The sequence below is a fragment of the Peromyscus leucopus genome, chromosome 6 (assembly GCF_004664715.2).
Source record: "Peromyscus leucopus breed LL Stock chromosome 6, UCI_PerLeu_2.1, whole genome shotgun sequence".
NCBI lineage: Eukaryota > Metazoa > Chordata > Mammalia > Rodentia > Cricetidae > Peromyscus > Peromyscus leucopus.
The window spans coordinates 103,900,579-103,921,159 of record NC_051068.1 but is presented as its reverse complement, the minus strand read 5'-3'; the positions used below and the strand labels follow the sequence as shown (position 1 = coordinate 103,921,159).

Here is a 20,581-nt window from a genome sequence, read left to right as displayed (position 1 = left end):
TGCTAGTCACCTTCTGCTTGGAACCATTTCCCAGCAGGTGCTTCCTGTGTGTTAAAGATGAAGGAGGGGACAGCAGATGACATGTTGTCTCTTTCTAGGTGCAGGCACCTTCATTTTTACTCTGAGACTCTGGACAAGTGCTAGAATTTCTCCAGCTGCTTCCAATTTCCCTTTAATTTCACCATTAAAAAAAAAAAAAAAAAAAGCCTGGCTTGGTTTTCTAACTAAAAGCCAACCCAGAGGCAGAGACCTAGAGGATCAGACACGTAATGAGGTTGGTTGCATGTGCACACACTTGTGGGGTAGAATTAAGAACACAGATTAGGGAAAAGGCTCAAGTGTGCCAGGGTGAGCTCCAAACTAGATAGGAAATGAACATCTTTTAAAGACCACAGAGAATGTTTGACCACTTCCCAACTCTCAGAGGACAGGGCTGAAGCTGGGGTGGCAGTACAGCCTCCCCCAGACCCTCGGGGTTCTTGCTCTGCAGCTGGGAGGTCCTGTGGGAGGAATCCCAGGACCCAGGAGCCTTGAGCCTTTCAAACGCCATCATCAAACAGAAGCCAGAAACAATTTTTTTTTTTTTCTCAGCATAAATCCAAGCACTGCACAATTAGCTCCTGCAGCCTGTACGGCACATGCAATTACCTCTCCCACACAGCTCCTGGCCCCAGGGCAGTGAAGGCTGAAGCTTCTACTTAGCGATAAACACTTCTTCATTTAGTTAGCAAACTCCGAGATAAAGAGTACGCCACAGCCAGAGTGAGGAAGGGGTGGGTCGGGTGGGTGAGAGTGAGGGTGAGGGCTTCTGTGTGCATCTGCGTCCCCAGGTGCAGCCCTCTGCCTTTAGCCAGGGGAGCTCCCTACCTTCTTAAAGTATCTTGTTTCTCCTTTGAAACTAGTTTGTGGATACTACATAATCAGAGGCTACGCTGAAACCGTATCTCTGTATAATTTCGGCTTCGGGGTTTGCTGTACTACAGTAAGTATCAATAAACTTGTTTACAAAGTTGGTTTTTAATTAATAAACTCAAGCGATCAATTCTCCTGTCTCCGCATCCTGACTAAAGTCAGGAAGAAAGACAAGTTGAGTCTTTGATAAAGATCTGACGCCTTACAAGCTGCTGAGGTGCTGCAGGTTCAAACTCCAGGTGACGTCATCGCTGTGCTGTGGACTCTAGGGACCCCCTCGCCAATCCACAGTCCAAACTCCAGCCAGCCAGGACACTGCTTCTTTCCTAGTCAGATTTACTTGTTTATGTAACTTACAGCACAAATCATATACATTACACATATTTTCAGACAAGGTCTCTCTCTACAACAGCCCTGGCTGTCCTGGAACTTGCTTTGTGGACCAGGCTGGCTTCGAACTCACAGAGGTCTGCATGCCTTTGCCTCCCGAGAGCTGGAATTACAGGGAATCACCACCACTGCTCAGCTCAAATCATATTAATTTTATAGTTATAGGTGGGAGGAGGGAGGAGGGGGGATCTGTGGATAGTATGTGGAGTAGAAGATTTCTTAATAAAGAAAAATGAAAGAAAAAAAATTTTCTCTTATCCCTGACATTTTATATTCAATTCCATATAAAGTATACATATAACTCTAAAAGTATTTAAATAAATATAAATAGCATATTGAAAAAAATTTATAGTTACCCATCTTATGCCTACAGCCTCTCGGACTGAAAGCTCCTCCAGGAAGGGGAAGGATTCCATTTGACAAGTAGCCCCTCCCCACGGGAGTCCTCACCCTACGGGAGTCACCCTCATGGGGGTCCGGACACAGAAGGGGGGGTGCACTTTCACTTCGCACGTTCGTGGGCTTTTCAGCTCTCCAAACAAACGACAGGCTCGTCCCAAACCAGCAAAGGATGCCTTTGGCTTGCTCAGAGGAGCCGGCAGGAACGGCTTTTACCGACCCTATTTCCGGTTGGAGCAAAGGGGTCCTGCCGCTGAGAGCAGGTCAACAATAACTGCAGAGTGAACTTGCGTATGGAATTTTCACACACTTTGGCGGGTTCACTTCCCTCCTCCTCAACTTCCCCATGGGGTTTCAGGACGCCACCCGGGGTATCCGCCCCCAAGCCTAGAACCATAAAGTATAATTCATGCAATTTGAGGAGTGGAAACGCAAGGGTTATGAGCGCCTTTTAGCATTTGAGCTGCAGAGTCAGGGGTGTGAGCTCGGAAGAGCTTTCTCATTTCATAGTCTTTAATGCCACAAAGTTAGTGTCGGCATGGACAGATGGAACGGAGAGAGGACAGAAACGAACCCACGACTCCACAGACAACTGATTCCTGACAAAGAGTCCGTAAATATGTATTAAGAAGTGACAAATGCTTGAAGAGGCGGGGAGGGGAACTGACGAGCCACCTCCAGAAGGTCAAGACCCCCGTGTCTGACCCTGTGTGGATGGGAAAGCTTACTGTAAGACCTGAAACTTTGAAAATGCTAAGAGAAAACATAGAACGCTTCAAGATATTGGCACAGACACTGACTCCAATACACAGAACGAGAAGAATTATATAAGGAATTTCACTGCATTAAAAAGCTTCAGCAAAGGAGATAACCTACAGGACAGGAGAAAAATCCTTTCCAGCTACCACCCTGATGGGCTGACGCCCACAACATATTAAGAACAAAGTAAGACCTCTGGGGGCTGAAGAGGCGCACAGTAGGCCAAGAGCATGTGCTGCTTTAGAGAGGCTCTGAGTTCGGGGCCCGGCACCCACATCAGGGGCTCACTCTGGCTCCAGGGGACTCAGCGCCCTCTTTTGGTCTCCACAGACACTGTGCTCATGCACACAAGCTTCCTCACTGTTAAAAGTTTTTAAAGTGACTTGAAGGCAAACAAAACCCTCCAAAACCACAACAAAAAACAAACACGTAATACAACCATACATGGGTAAATTCTCCAAACAGATACTTTTGAGAAAATAACATCTTTAGTCATCAGGGAAATGCAAATTTCAACCCTACTGAGTCTGCCTCACCCCAGTCAGGATGGCTACTGGTAAGCACACACACTCGTCATAACATAGCATGAGGGATAGGAACTCTTGCACATCATTGATGGAAATGTAAGTCAGTATAACCACATGGAAATCAATATATGGTGGTTGCTCCAAAAATTCAAAGTAGGCCTACAGTATAACCTGGCTCCTGGGTGTACATCCACAGTCAGAGCACAGCAGATGCCCACACACGCGTGATTCCGGAGGATCTGTTCACAACAGCCAAGTTACAGGACCAGCCCAGGGGTTTGGAAACAAATGAATTAGAGAAAGACAATGTGGTAGACAGACAGACACAGTGGAGTACTATTTAGCTATAAAGAATAACGAATTCAGTCATTTGAAAATGAAGAGTAAGAGTAAGTCATTAGGAAAATGGAAGAAACCAGAGGTGATGATGTTCGGGGCAATAATCTAGACCTAGATGACCAGTGTGTTTTCTGTCAAATGTGGAAGCTAGACATTTTAGATAGCATGAAAGAGGAGAGGAAAACTATCTGAGGGGGAAGGGGACCAGCCGAGGGGGAAGGGGCATGGGAGAGAGCAGTGTGTGTGTGGGGGGACAGATCAGAACGAAGCGTAATGACACCCGTATGTAGAAATGCCGTGACAGCGATGGGGGAGGGCCAGCAAGCAGAAAGAAATGTTAAAATTCCACAGGGAAACCTGATACTTTGTAAGCGAATTTAACAATAAAAATAAGACAACTTTGGGCCGGGCGGTGGTGGCGCACGCCTTTAATCCAGCACTCGGGAGCAGAGCCAGGCGGATCTCTGTGAGTTCGAGCAGCTGGGCTACCAAGTGAGTCCAGGAAAGCGCAAAGCTACACAGAGAAACCTGTTCGAAAAAAAAAAAAAAAAAAAAAAAAAATAAGACAACTTTAAAAGATAGCTCCATAACAAAATTCATTGTTTTGTATACTAACCCAAAGAGTTAACATTAAAAAAAAAAAAAGAGTATTTTTTTTTCCAAGAAAAAGAAAGAAGATCCTGCAAATTCAGAGGGGCTACTAGGAAACAAGGGGGGGCGTCCCAGGAAGTGGGGTTGAGGTGAGAGGCTGGGATGAGTGGTGGGCGGGTGGGTGTGACTAAGCGAGGTGTGTGTGTGCGTGCTCATGCGTGTGTGTGTGTGTGCGCGCGTGTGCGCGCGTGCGTGCTGGTGTGTCAGCGCCAGGTCTGCCGTGTGCAGTTAACTGTCCTGAGCTGAGGAGTTGAAGAAGCAGCTTCCTGAGTGCACTGGAGGAGGGAGGCCTCCTGGCATGGAGTCTCTGCCCTCTCCCCTGCGGCAGGCCCTGGGTTTCAAGTTCTGAAGTGTGCTTGGCATCGCTCTCTCAGAACGGGAACATGGCTGTGGGATTTCACTTCGCTCCCCAGCAGTGGTTCTGAACCTTTTGTAACGCTGCGACCCTTTAGTCCAGTTGCTCGTGCTGTGGTGATCATTACCCATAAAATCATTTCGTTGCTACTTCATAACGATCATTTTGCTACCCTTAGGAATCCTAATGTGAATCTTTTGGGAGACAGTGGTTTGTCAGAGGGGCTGCGACCCACAGGTTGAGAACGGCTGCTCTACAGAAAGAGTTGGTCCCAGTCCGGCCCTTCATCTCTCCTGGGCTGGCTTCTGAGGCGAAGTGAGCGCAGGCAAGCCAGGGCCTTCCCACCCCACGGGAGAACCCAAACCCACATAACCAGAAGTGCTTCTCAGCACCACAGGGGGTCAGAAAGCCACTCTGGGAAGGGGAAGACGCCTGGAAGGTGATCTGCACAGGAAGCCAAGAACCGCACGGGCACACGTCACTGTCAAAGTCACACGAGCACTTAACTGTGACACAGAGACCCTCTGGGTACGGCAAGGTAGGGAAGGGGTACAAGGAGTTCCTGTTGAGTCCCTCGTCACCACGAGGCAGCGAAGGCCAGAAGTTAGATAAAGGAGTCACAGCTTGGAGTGGCCCCCTTCTCGCTGCAGCCTGAAGTCCAGAGACTATGAGGGGCTATCCTATGCCACACAGCTCCCACAGGACCTGTTCTGAGAGCTGGGGAGCCCGGCCCCTGGCTTTTTTTTATTTCTCTGGAGCAGCTCTTCCAGAAGGGAAGGTCTTCCCACATCTCAGGACTAGCAATGACCTCCCCAGGAGAGTTCTCCTGAGTGCTGAGAACACTTTATCCTCATGACATCATTATATTTTCCCGCTAGACTGGGATGCCAAACATGCTCAGAACCACACAGGTGGCACACGATGGCGGGGACCTTCTCTGTCCCTTGCAATGCGGCATCTCCAGGTCTTATCAAACCTGGCTCAGTCACCAAGCATTGGTGACCAGCAAGTCGGTCACCGTGTGCAGGGAAGTTTCTGGAGTCCTACAGCAAAGGCAGGGATGGAGGACATCGAGAACGCAGCGATCGTAATTCACTGGACTCATTCTGGACGGTATTCTGCGCCCCCCTCTGCTCTCTACTCATGGCTACCAAGACTGCAGGGGTGTGGGGGGGTGTGATTTCAAAGACCACACGGGTGAGAAGGACTAAAACAGTAGATGCAACAACTCAGGCTTCATCCAGCAGCGGGGGCGCTTGAGGAGAATTGGGGAGCAGAGACAAGGCTTTGTCTTGCTTTTCTTGTATATTCAACAAGGACCCCTTAACCTTCAGAGAAAAAGAGGTGATGAGAAGGCCCGAGGGTCACTGTGACTCATTAAAGAAATAGGCATCGGAGGTGCATTTTAAGACAGAAATAGGCTCAGCTTCAGCGTTTGTATCAAAAGAGCACTAATCACAAAGGAAAGTCAATCAAGTTCCAGCTCTTAAGCACTACAATGCATTCTGAATGAAACAGGCGGCCCTCAAAGTGTTGGTGCAAAAGTACTACTTAGTACGTCACTGAGTGCCAGCCCTCGGCACCCTGTGCTTCTAAGGCTTTCTGCACCAGGGCAGGAGATGGAAAGGGCGGCAAACCATGCCTAAGAGATCAGCAATGAAAAGGTTACGTTCATAAAACAAGACAGAGCTGGCGATACCTCAGTTGGCAGAGTGCCTGCCTGGCATGCATGAGCTCCAGGTTTGATCTCCAGTGCTAGGTAAACCAGGCATGGTGGTGCATGCCTGTAACCCCAGCACTCGGATGGTGGAGGCTGGAGGGTCAAAGTTCAAGGTCAGCCTTGGCTATATAAGTGAGGTGGAGGTCTGCCTGGGCTACACGAGGCCTGTCTTAAAAAGACAAAGCACAGAAACGACACAAAGTGTGTACGCATACTTTTTTCTAGGTTGTCGTCTAGGAAGTCACATGTATCTTGGGGCTGAGACTATGACTGAATCATCCCTGTGCACTGAAGGACAAATCGAGGTGGCTGGCTCAGGAGACCTTGATTGACAGTCACTCAGTTCATTATTCGTAGCCACCATCTGTGACGGCGTTACATTCGGAAATGACGGGAGTGTCCCCCATGTGAAGAAATGGGTCTTTAGCTGGGGGAGAAGCCACTCAGAGGTGGCTAAACTCGGTGAGGTTAGCTCAGGCCGGAACAACTGTGACAGCAGATGGGAGTCAGACTTGAAGACCAAGAGAGTTCCTCAGGACAGGAAGTGACAGGGCTGGGGCGGGGGCGGGACTTCTGATCCCTACTGTGCCCAAGACAAGGTGTGCATTACACACGTACACACGTGGGCATCATTCCCACTGTGAGGCGAGGAAAACAAGACTAAGAAGCTGCTATGGAGAGTCCAGGCGGCCGACTGACTGGAGATTTAAATCTACCTGGTGCCAGAGACGCTACGGGAAGATTTCCGTGGGGAAAAACATCACGTGAATGTGCAGGACCCAAAGTAAATTCTGAAGCGTGGATGAGGTCACCTGGCTTAGTCAAGAGCATCCACACTGAAGGCCAAGGCTCCTTCCTCTAAGGACTGCTGCCCAGATTGGCCTAGACACCGGCAGAGCGAGCAGGCTTTCCAAGCACAGGGGCGGCATAGGCTGTGCCCTCCGCCTACTTGGGGAACTGCTAGATCTGCTTAGCTAGAGCACGGGTCTCACACGGGCCAGTCTGGAGGTGAGGAGACGCTGTGAGCAAATGACCTGAGGCTCGGGCATCAAGCTGGGGCAGTGACAGATCTCCACCAGGTGACGGGACCGTATCCTTCAGGCAGTAAGAGCTGCTGGTTTTGAGAAGAGAGGGGACATCACCCACTTGTGTGTCAGAAAATCCCTCTGGGCAATATGGACGACCCGTGGAAGCAAAGTCTCCGGCCACAACAACTCCCCAGAGGCTAGGACCACAGCGGTAGAATAAGGAAGGGGCTGGGCAGTCTTGAAAGGCAAGGCAGTAAAGGGGACCTTCAGGGAACCCAACCGGACCAGTGACGACCTGCACGGGTTCTAGAGAAAGAACACCGCAAGCAACGAAGGCACCCGTTGTGGGGAAGGGCCACACCCCGACAATTCAAACTCAAGACCCAGCTTCCCCGCGTCACGTGGCTAGAAATCAAAGCCTTATCCTAAAGGTAAGTGAATTCAGCTTTACTCACAAGTCCTAGGGTGACGTCTAACAGCGGTCACCAACAGAGAAAAACGCTCAACAGAAGACATCAACCAATCACTTAAGTGCCCACAGGCGATTTTAAAATAGAAAAAATAAATAAATAAAGCCCATGACGCTTCCTCACTAGAAACACACTGTCCACATGTCATTTCAACTGAGTCTTTACCATGTAGCCGGGCTGAGTGGACTACATTGGTGTTCCTCAGACCCATCCCTGCGGGCTGAGGAGGGGGACATGCTGCTTCCTACTTTTTTTTTTTTTTCCAGGGCAGATTTTCCGCTGGTCAGTAAGGAACAGCCGAGAAGAAAAGGTTGAGGGTGGAAGAACAGAGAAGTAGGCGGGTAGAGGAGAAGCACACTGTATGGCAAACACAGGGCTGAGAGAAGAGCCCCGAGGGCTTCAACAGCACTAGACTGGTTTGGGGGACGGTTTCCTCTTTCGGGGACAGTGCTGGATGGAGCTGGTGAGCGCGGGAAGACCCACAAGCAAGAGCCTCTTGTTAGAGCTAGATCAGCAGGAGGGCCAGAGAGTTGATCTTACCATGTTTCAGATGTAGGCAGCTGTCATTCGAGGACCTGTACCTGCAGAAAATTGTGTCTTTAACAATTTTTTTACGGAGAGGTTTCTGTACATTCCAAATATGTAGTAGTAGCTACGACACCGCGTGGGTCTGTTGGCTTTGCTTTTCATGGTTCTCGCTCCTAGCAGCTTTTCTGTTTGTGCGGCCCCTGTGGCGGCCTTCTCCCAGAAAGACAAAGGAACTCACGGGTGGGACCTCACTGACTCCTGCATCAGCGCCAGCCCCGCCATTGGGATGTGTGGTACTAAGATCTCAAGAGGCATGAAGGACTCTCAAGGGAACACAAGGTGGCATGTCGTACGTCATCACAAAAGGTTGTCTTTAAGGACCACGCAAACAGAGCAGAGGCGGAAGCAGAGGACACAGACAACAGAACGGGACAGGGACTCAACCACAGCTCCTAACTAGGACTCCGGGGTTCAGGGATGGGGAAGGAGTTTTTACAGGCACCTTCACATTTCAAAGTCTTCCTGAAACGTTAAGGAAGCTCAGGAGAGAAAGCGGAGTGAGGGCACCCCAGGTGACAGTCACAGAATGAGGCAGCGTCTAGGAGGATGCGGACTATTCACAGGGGTTCTGGCAGAAGCAGATGTGCCAACACAGAGCCCCGCGGTACCTACCTGAAGTCGATTCCTGTAGCTTCTCTCTCTTCCTCTTCTTCTTCTTGCCCTGAAGGACAGAGGCACAATGTCAGGACAGAGTGGAGGGTAGGCATGCAGGTGTGCTCTGTACAAAAGAAGGTGGCCAGCCAGGGAGACACAGAGAGGGACTGACTTCCTGCACCGGCTGTGTGCATACGTGTGATTCCTACCTTCCTGCCTCTGTGGGTACCCCTCCTACTGACTGCCGTGCTCAGAACACACCTCAGGGGGTGCCCACAGTGAACCCTGCTGTGAAGTGCACTGCATGGTTTATGTCCACGGTGTCAACTGAGTGCCCAGATCCCTGCAGCGGAAGCATGATGTAACCAGGGAAGGAAGGGTAGAAGAGGAAGAAGTGGAACCTGGGAACCAAGGCCTCTGCTTCTCCAGACAGACGTGACTCCGATACAGGAGCAATTTTAAGTACATTTCAAACACATCTCCATGACAAACTAAAAAAAAATTTGGTCACATTTTAAGTGGCTTAAAATTTTCACTTCTCTTGGAAACTACTTCCGCGGCAACAAGCCCCAGCCGGCCACAGCCCGCTTACACGGTTCATAGGTGGCTAACCTGCGGCAGGTGTTTTCAGCTGGCCAGTGTACCTCCACCATAGCCAGCACCTCTGGAATGATGGGCAGCCATGAGCAACAGCAACCAAACAAGCCTGTCGGATTCTGCTGAGCATGTCTTATCACTCTCTAAAAGGATGGGTGTACTTATGCACCTCAAAGTTCTTCTTCCTGTCACATAGTCACTGAGTGAGGCCTTCAAGTTTTATGAAGTTGACTGGAACTCTCTCCCTAAACACTAAGGCGGACAGCCTGGATCAGGTACCCAGAAAAACGGCCCATCAAAGAGAACATCGTCTTTGGTGTGACCAGAGGTGCCCCAGGGGAAGGGAGCATGCTTCCTGCGGTTACCACCATCCTCCATTCCAACAGAGTTCTCCAAGTTTTGGAGTGTTCCTGGGAGGCTGTGTTAGAAACCTTCTGCTCTTTCCTCTCCTGCTCCCACCTGCGTGGGTCTCAAGTGTGGTCTCTTTCGAGAACTTTCTCTGTTCCATGCCTCATCTCTCTTCCTGAGACAGAGCCGGGGCTGTTCTGCTGAGCAGATTCCCCCATGACCCCGAGCCCAGGGCCACAGCTCATCTATTCACCAGTGGTGCCCCAAGCCTCTCCCCACCCTCCACCTTGCAGGCATCCAATGTGTAACGCTCTGAGCATTACTGTACCTGCCGATTGTGTGGCAGTGCAGGTGTAAATGCCTGAGGTGAGAGACCCTACATAGAATTTGTGGCAGGCAAAGAGGGGCCGGTTTGGACATATTAACTAATTCATGCACGATAAAATACTTTTTGTCAAAATTACAGACTATGTGATTCTAGGAGGCAGGATAACCTCACTTGAGAAAAATCTATGTGCTGTTGATTTACACAAACTTCATTTATTATCCCAAATTATGGAAGTTCAATTGTGGTAGTTCAATTGTAAAAATCACTGATGCCACTGAGAGGGCCATTTTACACTAGACCCAGATGTACGTTTCATGATCTCAAGAGGACCAGGAGGCATCCTCACTGTACAGGCTGCTCCTGATGTTATACTCCTGCATATTACATATATGTTATATATCGTATATGTCATATATAATATATACACACACTCCTGTGAAATATATTTATAATGTATTGTCTGCGAGGGTGCTCTCACATGCCTCTGCTTTGCCTTAGCCATTGATGGGAACTGTTAAACAAATAGTGTGAATGAAGCTGGGTTTTCCCTTCATTCAAGCAAGGCACATGAAAACAATTTCCTTTAACAATCATGGAGGGTAAAATCTTTAAAGACAAACTCATAACCCAGCAGCTTTCTTCAAAACTACTCTCTTTTCCCGTGAATGGGGAGCAGAGGAAACATCAGGATGGAGGAGAAGGGGAGCACATGTGTATGTTCTTTACCTATTTCCAAATGCTAAAACTTATCCAGGAGAAAGCTTTTCAAGACAGTCAGCAAGCAATGCTCAGTATGTGCAAACTTCCAGCTCGGTAAAGCTCTTGTAATGGGGTCAGAGGGTAAAGGTCAGTGGTCCCCGCCCAGGCAAGCCACAGCCAAAGGGCATGCAGGACAGGGTGAGAAGAAGACACGCATGTGCCCCTTTGTGGCAACTTATCTTCCCCCGTACAGGGCACAGCAAAGGCGCCATCCAGGCAGATGCTAGTTACTGCTCAGGGAACAGAGCACGGAGCTCGTCCTCAGGAGGGAAGCTATGCAGCGCCTCCGGTCAAGCCCATGTGGCTTTAAATTGCAGTGCAGTCACCTACTCCGCTGCTGTGGACAAATTACCAAACCTCCCTGACCTCGCAGCCCTGAGAAGCAGAGGAACGATGCTTGATGCCATTGGACGGTTGTTAAGGATTGGAAAGTAGCAGAAGGAATGCAAGACATTCCCTACAATCAGCAGATGGTAGTTATTAAAACAACCAAACAACAACTTGGGAGATGACTGTGCCCTTGCTTCCAAGCAGTTGCCCACAGGACCCTTATTTCCTGTGTCAAAGTTATTTCTGATGTCTACACTCAGAATTCTGAACAGTAAAGCAGCATTGTCGTGAAGCAAATTATGGGGGGGGGGGAGTTCAACCCATTCTTAGAAAGATACATATGTTCCAAATGCTGCAATGTCTAATATGGGACACGTGACTTTAGACACAATCTGCTGTCACCGTCTCTATGGGAACTGGAGCTTCTACAGCAAAGGCCATCATCATTAAACTGTACGCCGATTCATGGCTTCCCATGTGTGGTTGAAGAGACAGTTCTATATGAAGACTGCCCTGAAGGGCATTCCTGCTGCTGGTCTCCTGTTATACACTTATGTGTCCCCTCCAACTCCCACACTGAAATCTCAATACCTCCTGGCCCCTGAGAATGTGATGGAAGAAGGTGGAGCCTTTGGGAGGTGCTGACTAGGGCCCAGACATTAGAATAGGACTAGTCCTCCTTGGGGAAAGGGCACAGCCAAGTGCTTGGGGGTGGCCCTCAGACACCCAACCTACTGGTGCCCTTGGTCTCAGATATTTCAGCCTCCAGAGGAGTGAGCAATATATTCTTGCTCTTATGAGCCACCTAGGCTATGGTGTTCTGTTGTAGCTGTCTGAGCTGAGCTAAAAATGATGTTCAAAATATTCTCTTATTTCAAGAATCTAAACCATCAAAATTGTTACTTTATATAAAAATGACAAAATTTCAAATGTATCATTCATAATATACTTTCTATAGCAAGAAAACGTCAGTAAGATGTCCAAACTCTTCAGCAGTAAGAGCTGGCAGTGTAAGTGAGGTAGTTCTTGACAATAAAATTATAGATTGTGGTATAATTTTATATAATAAAAAACCTAGAACATGCCAATCTCTACTCCGTCTTTACTCAAGTACATAGAAGATGTCAGGGTACATTAATATGAGATTCAAAAAAATTACATAGTTCTAATCTTGTGTCAAAGCAGTCACTAAAATATGGTGTAAGATTTATAAAATAATCATCACTTGGAAGGAAATCTGACAACATGCGTCAAGTACTTTAAAGTGTTTATATCCTCTTTCTCAAAACCCGGCCACTATGAATCTAGCCTGCAAAAATAGTGGTCTGTGCATAGGAAAAAACACCCTCTTATTCCCGGACATATCCACAGCAGGGTGGATTGTGTAACTCGGAAAGGAGAGAAAAAAAGGAAGAAAGAAAGAAAAGAAAATATAAAATCAGGAAAAACCAGGAAATGGAGACGTTTACTTAATGGAATATAGACATAAACAGGATTTCATAAAAGAAAGATGCATTTTTATATAAGAACAGGAATCATGTCATAAAATATACGTATATACACACTTACATTTTACCTATGTGTGAAACTAAAGACACACAGAAAACACACCAGAAGGGAATATAGTTATCACTAATCTTGCCTTTACATGGTGAAATTGTAGGGTTTTTTTGTTTGTTTGTTTTACATCTCTTTCTGGTATTTTGATGATAAGGGGTTTTATGTTTTGATCTTTAAAAGAGCTTTATTTTACAAATAAATTAGTACTCACAGGAACAAAAGAAAAGCTTAAAGTTTTCAGAACCCAACGTACTCATGAAATCTTTATTACACAGTTCGTTAATTTCCCAAAACAAGAAACAGTGCCAACACCATGCATCCTCCAGACATCCCCCTTGAGAGATAGAGAGAGAGAGAGAGAGAGCAAGGCGGGGAGGGGGTGGGGGGCGGAAAGCCACGGGGACAGACAAAGGGCTTACATAATTGTCTCTTGCTGACCAGCCTGGATAAAGCTGCATATGTAGCTGTCTCTCTTTCCGTGCTAATTCATAATATTTGGCCTGCTCTTCCCGGGAGAGGGCGTGCCACTAAACCAAAAAGAAAGGGGGAGAGAGGAAAGGTAAGTGAGGCCGCAGCAGTCCAGCTCATGATTCACACTCTGCCCAATGCATTGAATGTAAGCATTTCAACTCCGTTCCCCTTCTAAAGGGGAGCAGCCCTGCCGCTGCACAAACCCCACTCGGAGTCTGGCGCTGGAGTAGAACTCACACTCGGGTTTCCCTGCCCTGTGGTCCTGTGTCACGTGCAACACATCAAAGCACTCAGTTCAGACCTATCAGCCACTCGCTCCTTTTGCCAATACAAATTAAAAAGAACTCTCGAGGGTGAGCACCGAGACTCCGCTTTGCCCTTCTTCGTCTGGGGCTTACACTGGTAACTGAGCCCAAGGAGCACTTATTGATGCAAAATGTGATAATTTCCAGATGCCTTTTAGGACGAGCACACCCCTTCCCACCCAGTCTCTCCCCTGGCTCTGTTATATCAAGTCTGGAACCCGAGTCACATGATACCATCAGGCAAGACATTAGGCCTGTCCCTGTCACCTCACACTCACACATGCGCACATCTCCAGAACACTGCTACCACTACTCACACAGCACACTTCTGACTGGCTAGCTTCCGTCCAGTGGAAAGCAAGAAACCATGTTGAAACTCGCTTGCCATCTATGAGACTGGAGTTTCTGATACAGAACATACTGTGGCTGACAATCTTTGAGCACCGCCCCCCCCGCACACACAAGGTAACTAATAAGTAACAAAATTGTTACTCTGAAAACATGGTGTTTATATGGGATTTTGAAGACTTTACATGCATACCTTTTTGCAAGTATTTATGAACTACTTGTCTGGGTCCCCAGCAGAGAGTTTTCTAATATTTCTCCCCCTTCTCCAGTGCCAGGATCTGCCAGAAAAACCTTCTATGGAAAGTGGGGTGCCCACTAACTGCAAGATGATTGCACTACGTGATGTAGCTGCCGGAGAAAGAAGGGCCCCTCCCTGAAAATGTCACTTAGGCAGCTGCGACCCTCTGCCTCCTCCTGTTTTGTACCAGGCAATCTTGCACACTGATTCCTGATTCTAGTTCCATTATTTGGGTCTTTTGGGGGGGGGGGTTGTTTTTGGCTTTTGTTGTTTTTTAAACGACTTGGACAGAAAAGAAAGAAGTGGGGAGGTGTGGTTGGTTGGGGAGGGGAAGTAAGAAGCAAGCAGAAGCTCATGAGGGAACAGGCTCTCATCAGTGCGGCCCCCACCTGAAGGTGTGGCTGGGCAAACGGACAAGAGACCAGGGGAGCCATCTCACAGCAGCTCACAGGACTCCCGGCACCTTCCTTCCGCCATGCTAGCAGGGCAGCCACAGCAGAGCCCACGGGCCAGGCAGCCACTTCCACGCCTTCCGAAATCCCCTTGAAAGCCAGTCCTCTGTGGCGGATCGGGCAGATGGTTTATTTTTTAAATTGCATTAGAAGTGCAGAATGTGAAGTTAAAAAGCATGACCCACAGGTGACTTTGCCTTTACGCAAATCAGGTGATACACTTTAAAAAATCCTTTTATTATATTTATGCGTGTGTGTGCATGTGCGTGTGTGCGTGTGCGTGTGTGTGTAGGCAGGCTTAGTGCCAAACACCTTTACCTGCTAAGCCATCTCGCTGGCCCATAGGTACATATTTTTGCTACAAAACATTAACAACTAGTAGAGGAAAGGTGGCAGCAAGCTCTTAACACAAGAAGTTACCGGAAACACAGTTCTCTGTACTAGCAGAATAACTAACACAGGAGAAACGGAGCCAAAGGAGAAGGCATGTATGGACACACTGACTACTCTGTCCAGAAAGCCACTCCGCTCTCATCCAGTGGGCGACCTATCATAGGAAGCCTCAACCAACTGGACACTATATACATGTATGCGTATATGTGTATGTATGTATGTGTGTGTGTATAATGTATGTATGCATAACAAAACATCCATCATCGATATTTACTAACTCTCATGATGAATAAAAGCGACTAACAAAAGGCAAAAATGCCCCTAAGCTGGGTGAAGAGAAGAAAATGTAGAAAGACAAGAAGCCTGGCACTTTTAAATCTGTCCCTCTACTCATCTGACATCCTGGGGGTCGACACCACCTTTTACAACAGGAGGACATTGGCAGAATTGGGAGCCTTGTAACCTGAGAAAATTCTAGAATGGTAAATTAAAATTAACTCCCCAAAATGCAAATCAAAGTTGGATCTTCTACCCAAACTACCAGGTATTTATCATTCAGGGCAAAACAGTAAGAAGAGAAGGTGTGAGCTCTTAGTGCTCCATGCGATTTGAGTTCCCGGGTGACTCCTTAATGCACCCAGCATCAACACGTGGTCAAGAACCAAAGGGCGTTTAGCAGACTGTGCAGTAGGTTCCACAACAGTACTGGAGGGTAAAGAAAAAAACTGTAAAAATCTGGAGAGAATCCCTTCCTTTCAGGGGTTTCAGAAATTCAACTAAGAAAACATTTTACTAACTCGTTGATTACTGAAAAATACACATTTTTATAAAAAAAAGATTGCCAAGTCATAGGGGGAAATGGTAGTTTAATTTTAAGCAACTGCTAAGACAATCTAATAATCAAGTTGTAGTAAATCTGTTGTAAGCAGACTTTGAGCAAAGCTGGGCAAGTCAGTTTATTTCAAATAAGATTTGGGCCATTGGTATTTATGATATATATTAAGATAACTTTGATTCATTCATAGGAATGGGCATTTCTATTTTAGAGACAGTAAAGATGAAATTTTTTTAAAAATCAAAGATAAAATGTTCCAGGATGGATTTAAGATCCACTTTCAAGCAGTCTAATCGCGCTAGGGTAACTTCATGATTTTTAAAGGCAGAACTTTAAAGAGTTGGGAAGTACGGCCCGCCAGAGGGAGTGCTCAAAGGACAGAAAACCTGATCCTAATCAAAGATCCAGCGGCTATAAATAGAAACAGGTGTCCAAATCAAAGACAGAGAGAGCCCCCAAATGAGAACCAGCCTTTGAGACACACATGCTTGGGTCTGGGGACCGTTCAGGGAGCTGAGAAAGTAGCAATTGTTGGAAACGTGCATTAAAAAGAGGAAACATACCTCAAAGATCATATCCTCACCCTCTTGAGCAGGAAAATAATTCCTGCTGCAGGGCCAGGGGGCATCTGACTCAAAGCCGAAAAAAAGGAAAAAGCGAAGAGAAGTATGCGAGCTGAAATAAAAAACGTCAATCCCTCTTTGCCTCTGCTCGCTTCATTTAGAAAGTCAGAGAAAGTGGTTACCAGCCTCTAGGCTTTTAAGGTGGAGCCCTTGGAAGCTGATGGAATCACTCCTCTGCTGATATCTGGCTTGGGAATCACTGTAATTATCATTATTAAGTGTTTAAGAATCCATGGGGAGATAGGACATTGCACTCGGAACACCAAAGACTACAATCTGCCGCTGTGTCCAGTCTCGAGAGCTCTGTGTCTCACAGACTGGAGCTGGCAATGGGTTGAGGCTCTCCAGTGGGAATCCATAACTCAAGGGCTGCTTCTGTAGTCTGTGTTGGCTGTCGGCCTCCTGAATGTCTTTATGAATGTTCCAATGGATTGAGCTGAGAGCACAGGGAAGTGTCATCGATGGCAGCTAACACACAATCCTCTCTATGCTTCCCAGGGGTGGTTAGAGCCTCCTCACCTCATCTGAACTTAAAAAAAAAAAAAGCCCAAACACATATACAGGGGCCATAAACTAAAAAGCTACCGCACACATGTGGTGAGCACTGGTGCATTCCTAATGAATTGTAATGTGTGTCAATAAAAATGTAGCTTTTGGATTAGATGAATTTGACTTTGCCCTACCGATCTACAGATATCAAGCTAAGACCTTTTCAATCCTATGGGAAAGCACTAGACAGAAGGGCTAGTCTTTTGGACAGCTGTTGGAGAAGGGATTTTAAGAGTTCCCATAACCTGGTTATAGTCTAGGACCTCCATGTATGACAAGAACTAAGAAAAAATCAAGAGCGGGGGCTGATGGAGGGACGCCAGGGGGAAGGACGACCAGAAGCAGCGCGTGGGGGCTCTGAGCTGTAGAACGCCTCTCTAGAAACATGACATCTCCGGTCCCTCAGGTCTTAGTGTCTCAGAGCACAGCAGCTCTGCTTCTGCTGGGAGAGGTGTGGCTTCCTCTCTCCTCTGGGCTAGTCTCCCAGAAGCCCTTCTGTAGCTCCTTCTGTGGGTTTAGAGACCCCGCTGCCAGCCCTCACCCTCTCCCCACACTACTCTAGATGGGGAAATCTCCCCCTAGCGGCTACGTCCCTCCGGTCTCATTGTCCCTCAGGTCTCATCGTCCCTCCGGTCTCATCGTCCCTCCGGTCTCATCGTATGCATCCTCAGAAGGGCGTGTGCTGGCCCCTGACAGTCTCTTATATAATCTTGCTCATAACACCCACAGTATTTACTACAAATTCTAGTTTCATTGTTCTTATTTATTTTTTATTTTTGGCTACTATCTATATCTGGCCACAAAACACCAAGAAGGCAGGGGCTGGGGCTGTCTTGTTCAGCGACCGTTACCAAGCATCACCAGAGACAAATAAAGACACTTGGTAAATATTGGTTAAAGAATAGTGCTAAAAGCAGTTATCAGTTCCAGGAAGTTTCCTACGTGCCAGGTACAGTCAACATTGTTTACCACACACCCTATCACTGTACCTTGTGCCCCACTTCCCAGAAACACACGTGCACACACATACCACCCGACACGGACCTACATCTCAGCACGTTTTAGTGAGGCCACGCTACGGCAGCCATGAACACTACCCACACCCCGATACTCACCCTTCTGCCCAGGATCTGGTTGATAGCCGCGCTCTCCTTTAGCGTGCACTCGGCTACGACGTTGGCTCTCATTTCTTTCATGTATAACATGAAAGCGTTCAGAGGTTTCTTGATGTGAGGTCTTTTTGGCTCCTGCTCCTTTCTCTGTTCATGCTGAGGCTTCCTAAAGGTGGCGGTGGGTAGGGAAGGGGCAGGAGGAGTTGGAAGGGATGGGAGAGAAGGTCTCTTCGCACCGCCAAACTCAGTGTGAGGACGCCCCTCCCCGTTCTCCGCAAGCCGTCCCGGGACACCGCCAACATGGAGGAAGAGCATGGAGCTCCGTGAGGAAACCCCAAGTTGCATACAACCAAAGCACAGGATCTCTTCATCTACACAGTGGCAGTGAATAAGGTTCCTTCCCTCTGAGAAAGCTCCAACCAGGGCCCCAGAAGTGAGGCCCTTGGTCACCTCCAAAGAAGCTGGACACAAACTAGTGATCACTCATCTTCCTCTGCAAGGGGTGTTCACTTGGGGGGAATGGGGATGAAGGACACTTTGAAAAGCAAGTGGTCACCCTCCAACCCCTCCCCCCAGGGTGTGTGTGTGTGTGTGTGTGTGTGTGTGTGTGTGTGTGTGTGTGTGTGTCAGAGGTCAGCCTTGGGTGTTGATCCTCGGTTGACAGCCATCTTGGTTGTTGGTTTGTTTAGAAAGGGTCTTTCACTGGCCCGGGGCCACACCAGCCTCACGGTTCCTTTTGCCTCTGCCTCCCCAGTGCTGGGATTATGGGCATGTGCCACCACAGCTGGCTTTCTGACATGGCTACTGGGGACAAACTCAAGTCTTCATTCACGCAAGACAACCTCTTTACAACTGACCTGGCTCCCTAGCCCCGGTGAGATTCTGACTCTTCTGACTAAACAAATATATACATACATATCTCCTTTGAATATATTTTCAGGACCTTTATGGGCTACCATACATTGCTTGTCCTACCCTTCTCATCCACAGACTATAGAGGCATCATTTCTTATTCCTCCAGGACAAGGTAATACAGCCTGACTCAGAAAGTTTGAACCAAGGCTGGCCCAACAGGGAATCTCAGGCCAATGACCACGTTTTCTTGAATTCTGTGCTGCTGAGGACGCTAACCCGGGTAATTGCGTTTCCAGAATGATGTGCACTGAGCCTGCCACTCTGTTTCACTTCATGAAAGGCAAGTCTGGTGTGGGAAGTGGTCTACAGCTCATGATCCCTCCCAACTACATCCAGAACACTGGTATTCACAGGAGGGCGAGTGTCCATGAACTGTCTGTCAATCGTGTGGTCCTTTCCAGAGTCAGAGTCGAGTCCCTGTTCTCAGGGACAGAGCATTCCAGGAGCTGAGCTACATGGAATTTCACAACAGAAGAGAGGGCTCAGAGACCCGAGGTGCTTGGGGCCGGGGTGGGGGTGATGTGGGGTGGGGGTGGGGTGCCCTACTTACACGTGCATTAGGTCGCTGTCAGTGTGGGGGTGCTCCTGTTTGACCTGAGGCGTTACGATAGCTGGATGAGGGATGCCGGTTGTGTGGGGGCCAGGAGGACCAGGAATCATATGATGGGAGAACCTATATGGAGAAAGGAGAGGAGTCCACACTGCTGCCATTGCGGCCAAACCTAGGCAGAGTTAGAAGACCACTCACCAACCGCCATTGGCTGTGAGTGACGATGTATGTGCATACACCTGAGCATTAACTATAAGGCAGAATAACAACTGTTTTGTTTCTGTATTCAGCTGGAAAATATAATTATTCCCTGGAGTTTTTCAAACTGGCATTCTTTCTCAGGAAGGCAGTAGGCACAAGATCAGGGGAAGTTGAATCTGTTTTCTTGCAAAGCAACTTTCCAACAAAAATTTCAATATGGGGAATGAATGGAAACATGACCCTCTATTAAGATTCAATCAGTCATCACATTTCAAAATCTCACAGGAAGTGTTCCCGTATTGCTGACTGTTAGTTAACGTCAGAAGGGAACAACTGAGAGATGGGCAGGGAGAGAGCCCTCTCAGCTCCTCACTTATCAGGTGTTCATTCACATCGTCCAAATCGACCTTCCACACAGCTGTGAAGTCTGGGAGACAGGGCCTGAAGAAGAGCTGGTTCCGGAGTTAAGGGTTAAGTCATCGGGAGGTACATGATTCTGCATCCGGGCAAAATCTCCACCTGCTAATGCCTTTCTCCAGGGCAGTAATATGTAGCATTCGAAACGTTAACCTGTCTACCACCAGCCACGGCAAAGGGAGGAACCTCTCTTGCTAGAAAAAGAAAATGTTCCAGATGTTTGCGGACATAGCTCAGTAAATACTGAGTAAAATTTGGATATGCCTTAGAAAAGTTTTTTCTTTCTGATCAACTTTATAGTAAAAGCTTAATTTCACAAGAAAACCATTCTTTGGTTTTTTACCAAAGCCTGTACAATCAACCTCTCACTGGGAAAGGAGAAAAGGATGTCCACTAGGGTGTCTAGTACTTCAGAAACAAACTTCTTCATTATTAAGGAGACCAAAATACAAATATTTGGCCAAGTCATGATGCCTCGCTAAATGTAAAGACACCTGATGCTTGATGTTTTGGTGTCC

General features: G+C 47.7%; 1 protein-coding gene across 8 annotated transcripts in view; it reads right to left on the bottom strand.

Annotated features, from left to right (window-relative positions):
• Positions 1-20,581, bottom strand: part of Lef1 (lymphoid enhancer binding factor 1) — a 115,858-nt gene that overhangs the window by 14,810 nt on the left and 80,467 nt on the right. For 5 of the 8 annotated variants that reach the window (XM_037207106.1, XM_028856860.1, XM_028856878.1 and 2 more), the window contains 5 exons: positions 19,446-19,568; positions 17,984-18,146; positions 13,074-13,181; positions 8,751-8,799; positions 8,091-8,131 (listed from right to left, as the gene is read on the bottom strand). In XM_037207106.1, coding sequence (XP_037063001.1) covers positions 8,097-8,131; positions 8,751-8,799; positions 13,074-13,181; positions 17,984-18,146; positions 19,446-19,568 — 478 coding nt within the window. In that variant the 3' untranslated portion in view covers positions 8,091-8,096. The remainder of the gene's footprint in view (positions 1-8,090; positions 8,132-8,750; positions 8,800-13,073; positions 13,182-17,983; positions 18,147-19,445; positions 19,569-20,581) is intronic. The other 3 variants (XM_028856852.2, XM_028856868.2, XM_028856889.2) reach the window with 1 other exon arrangement.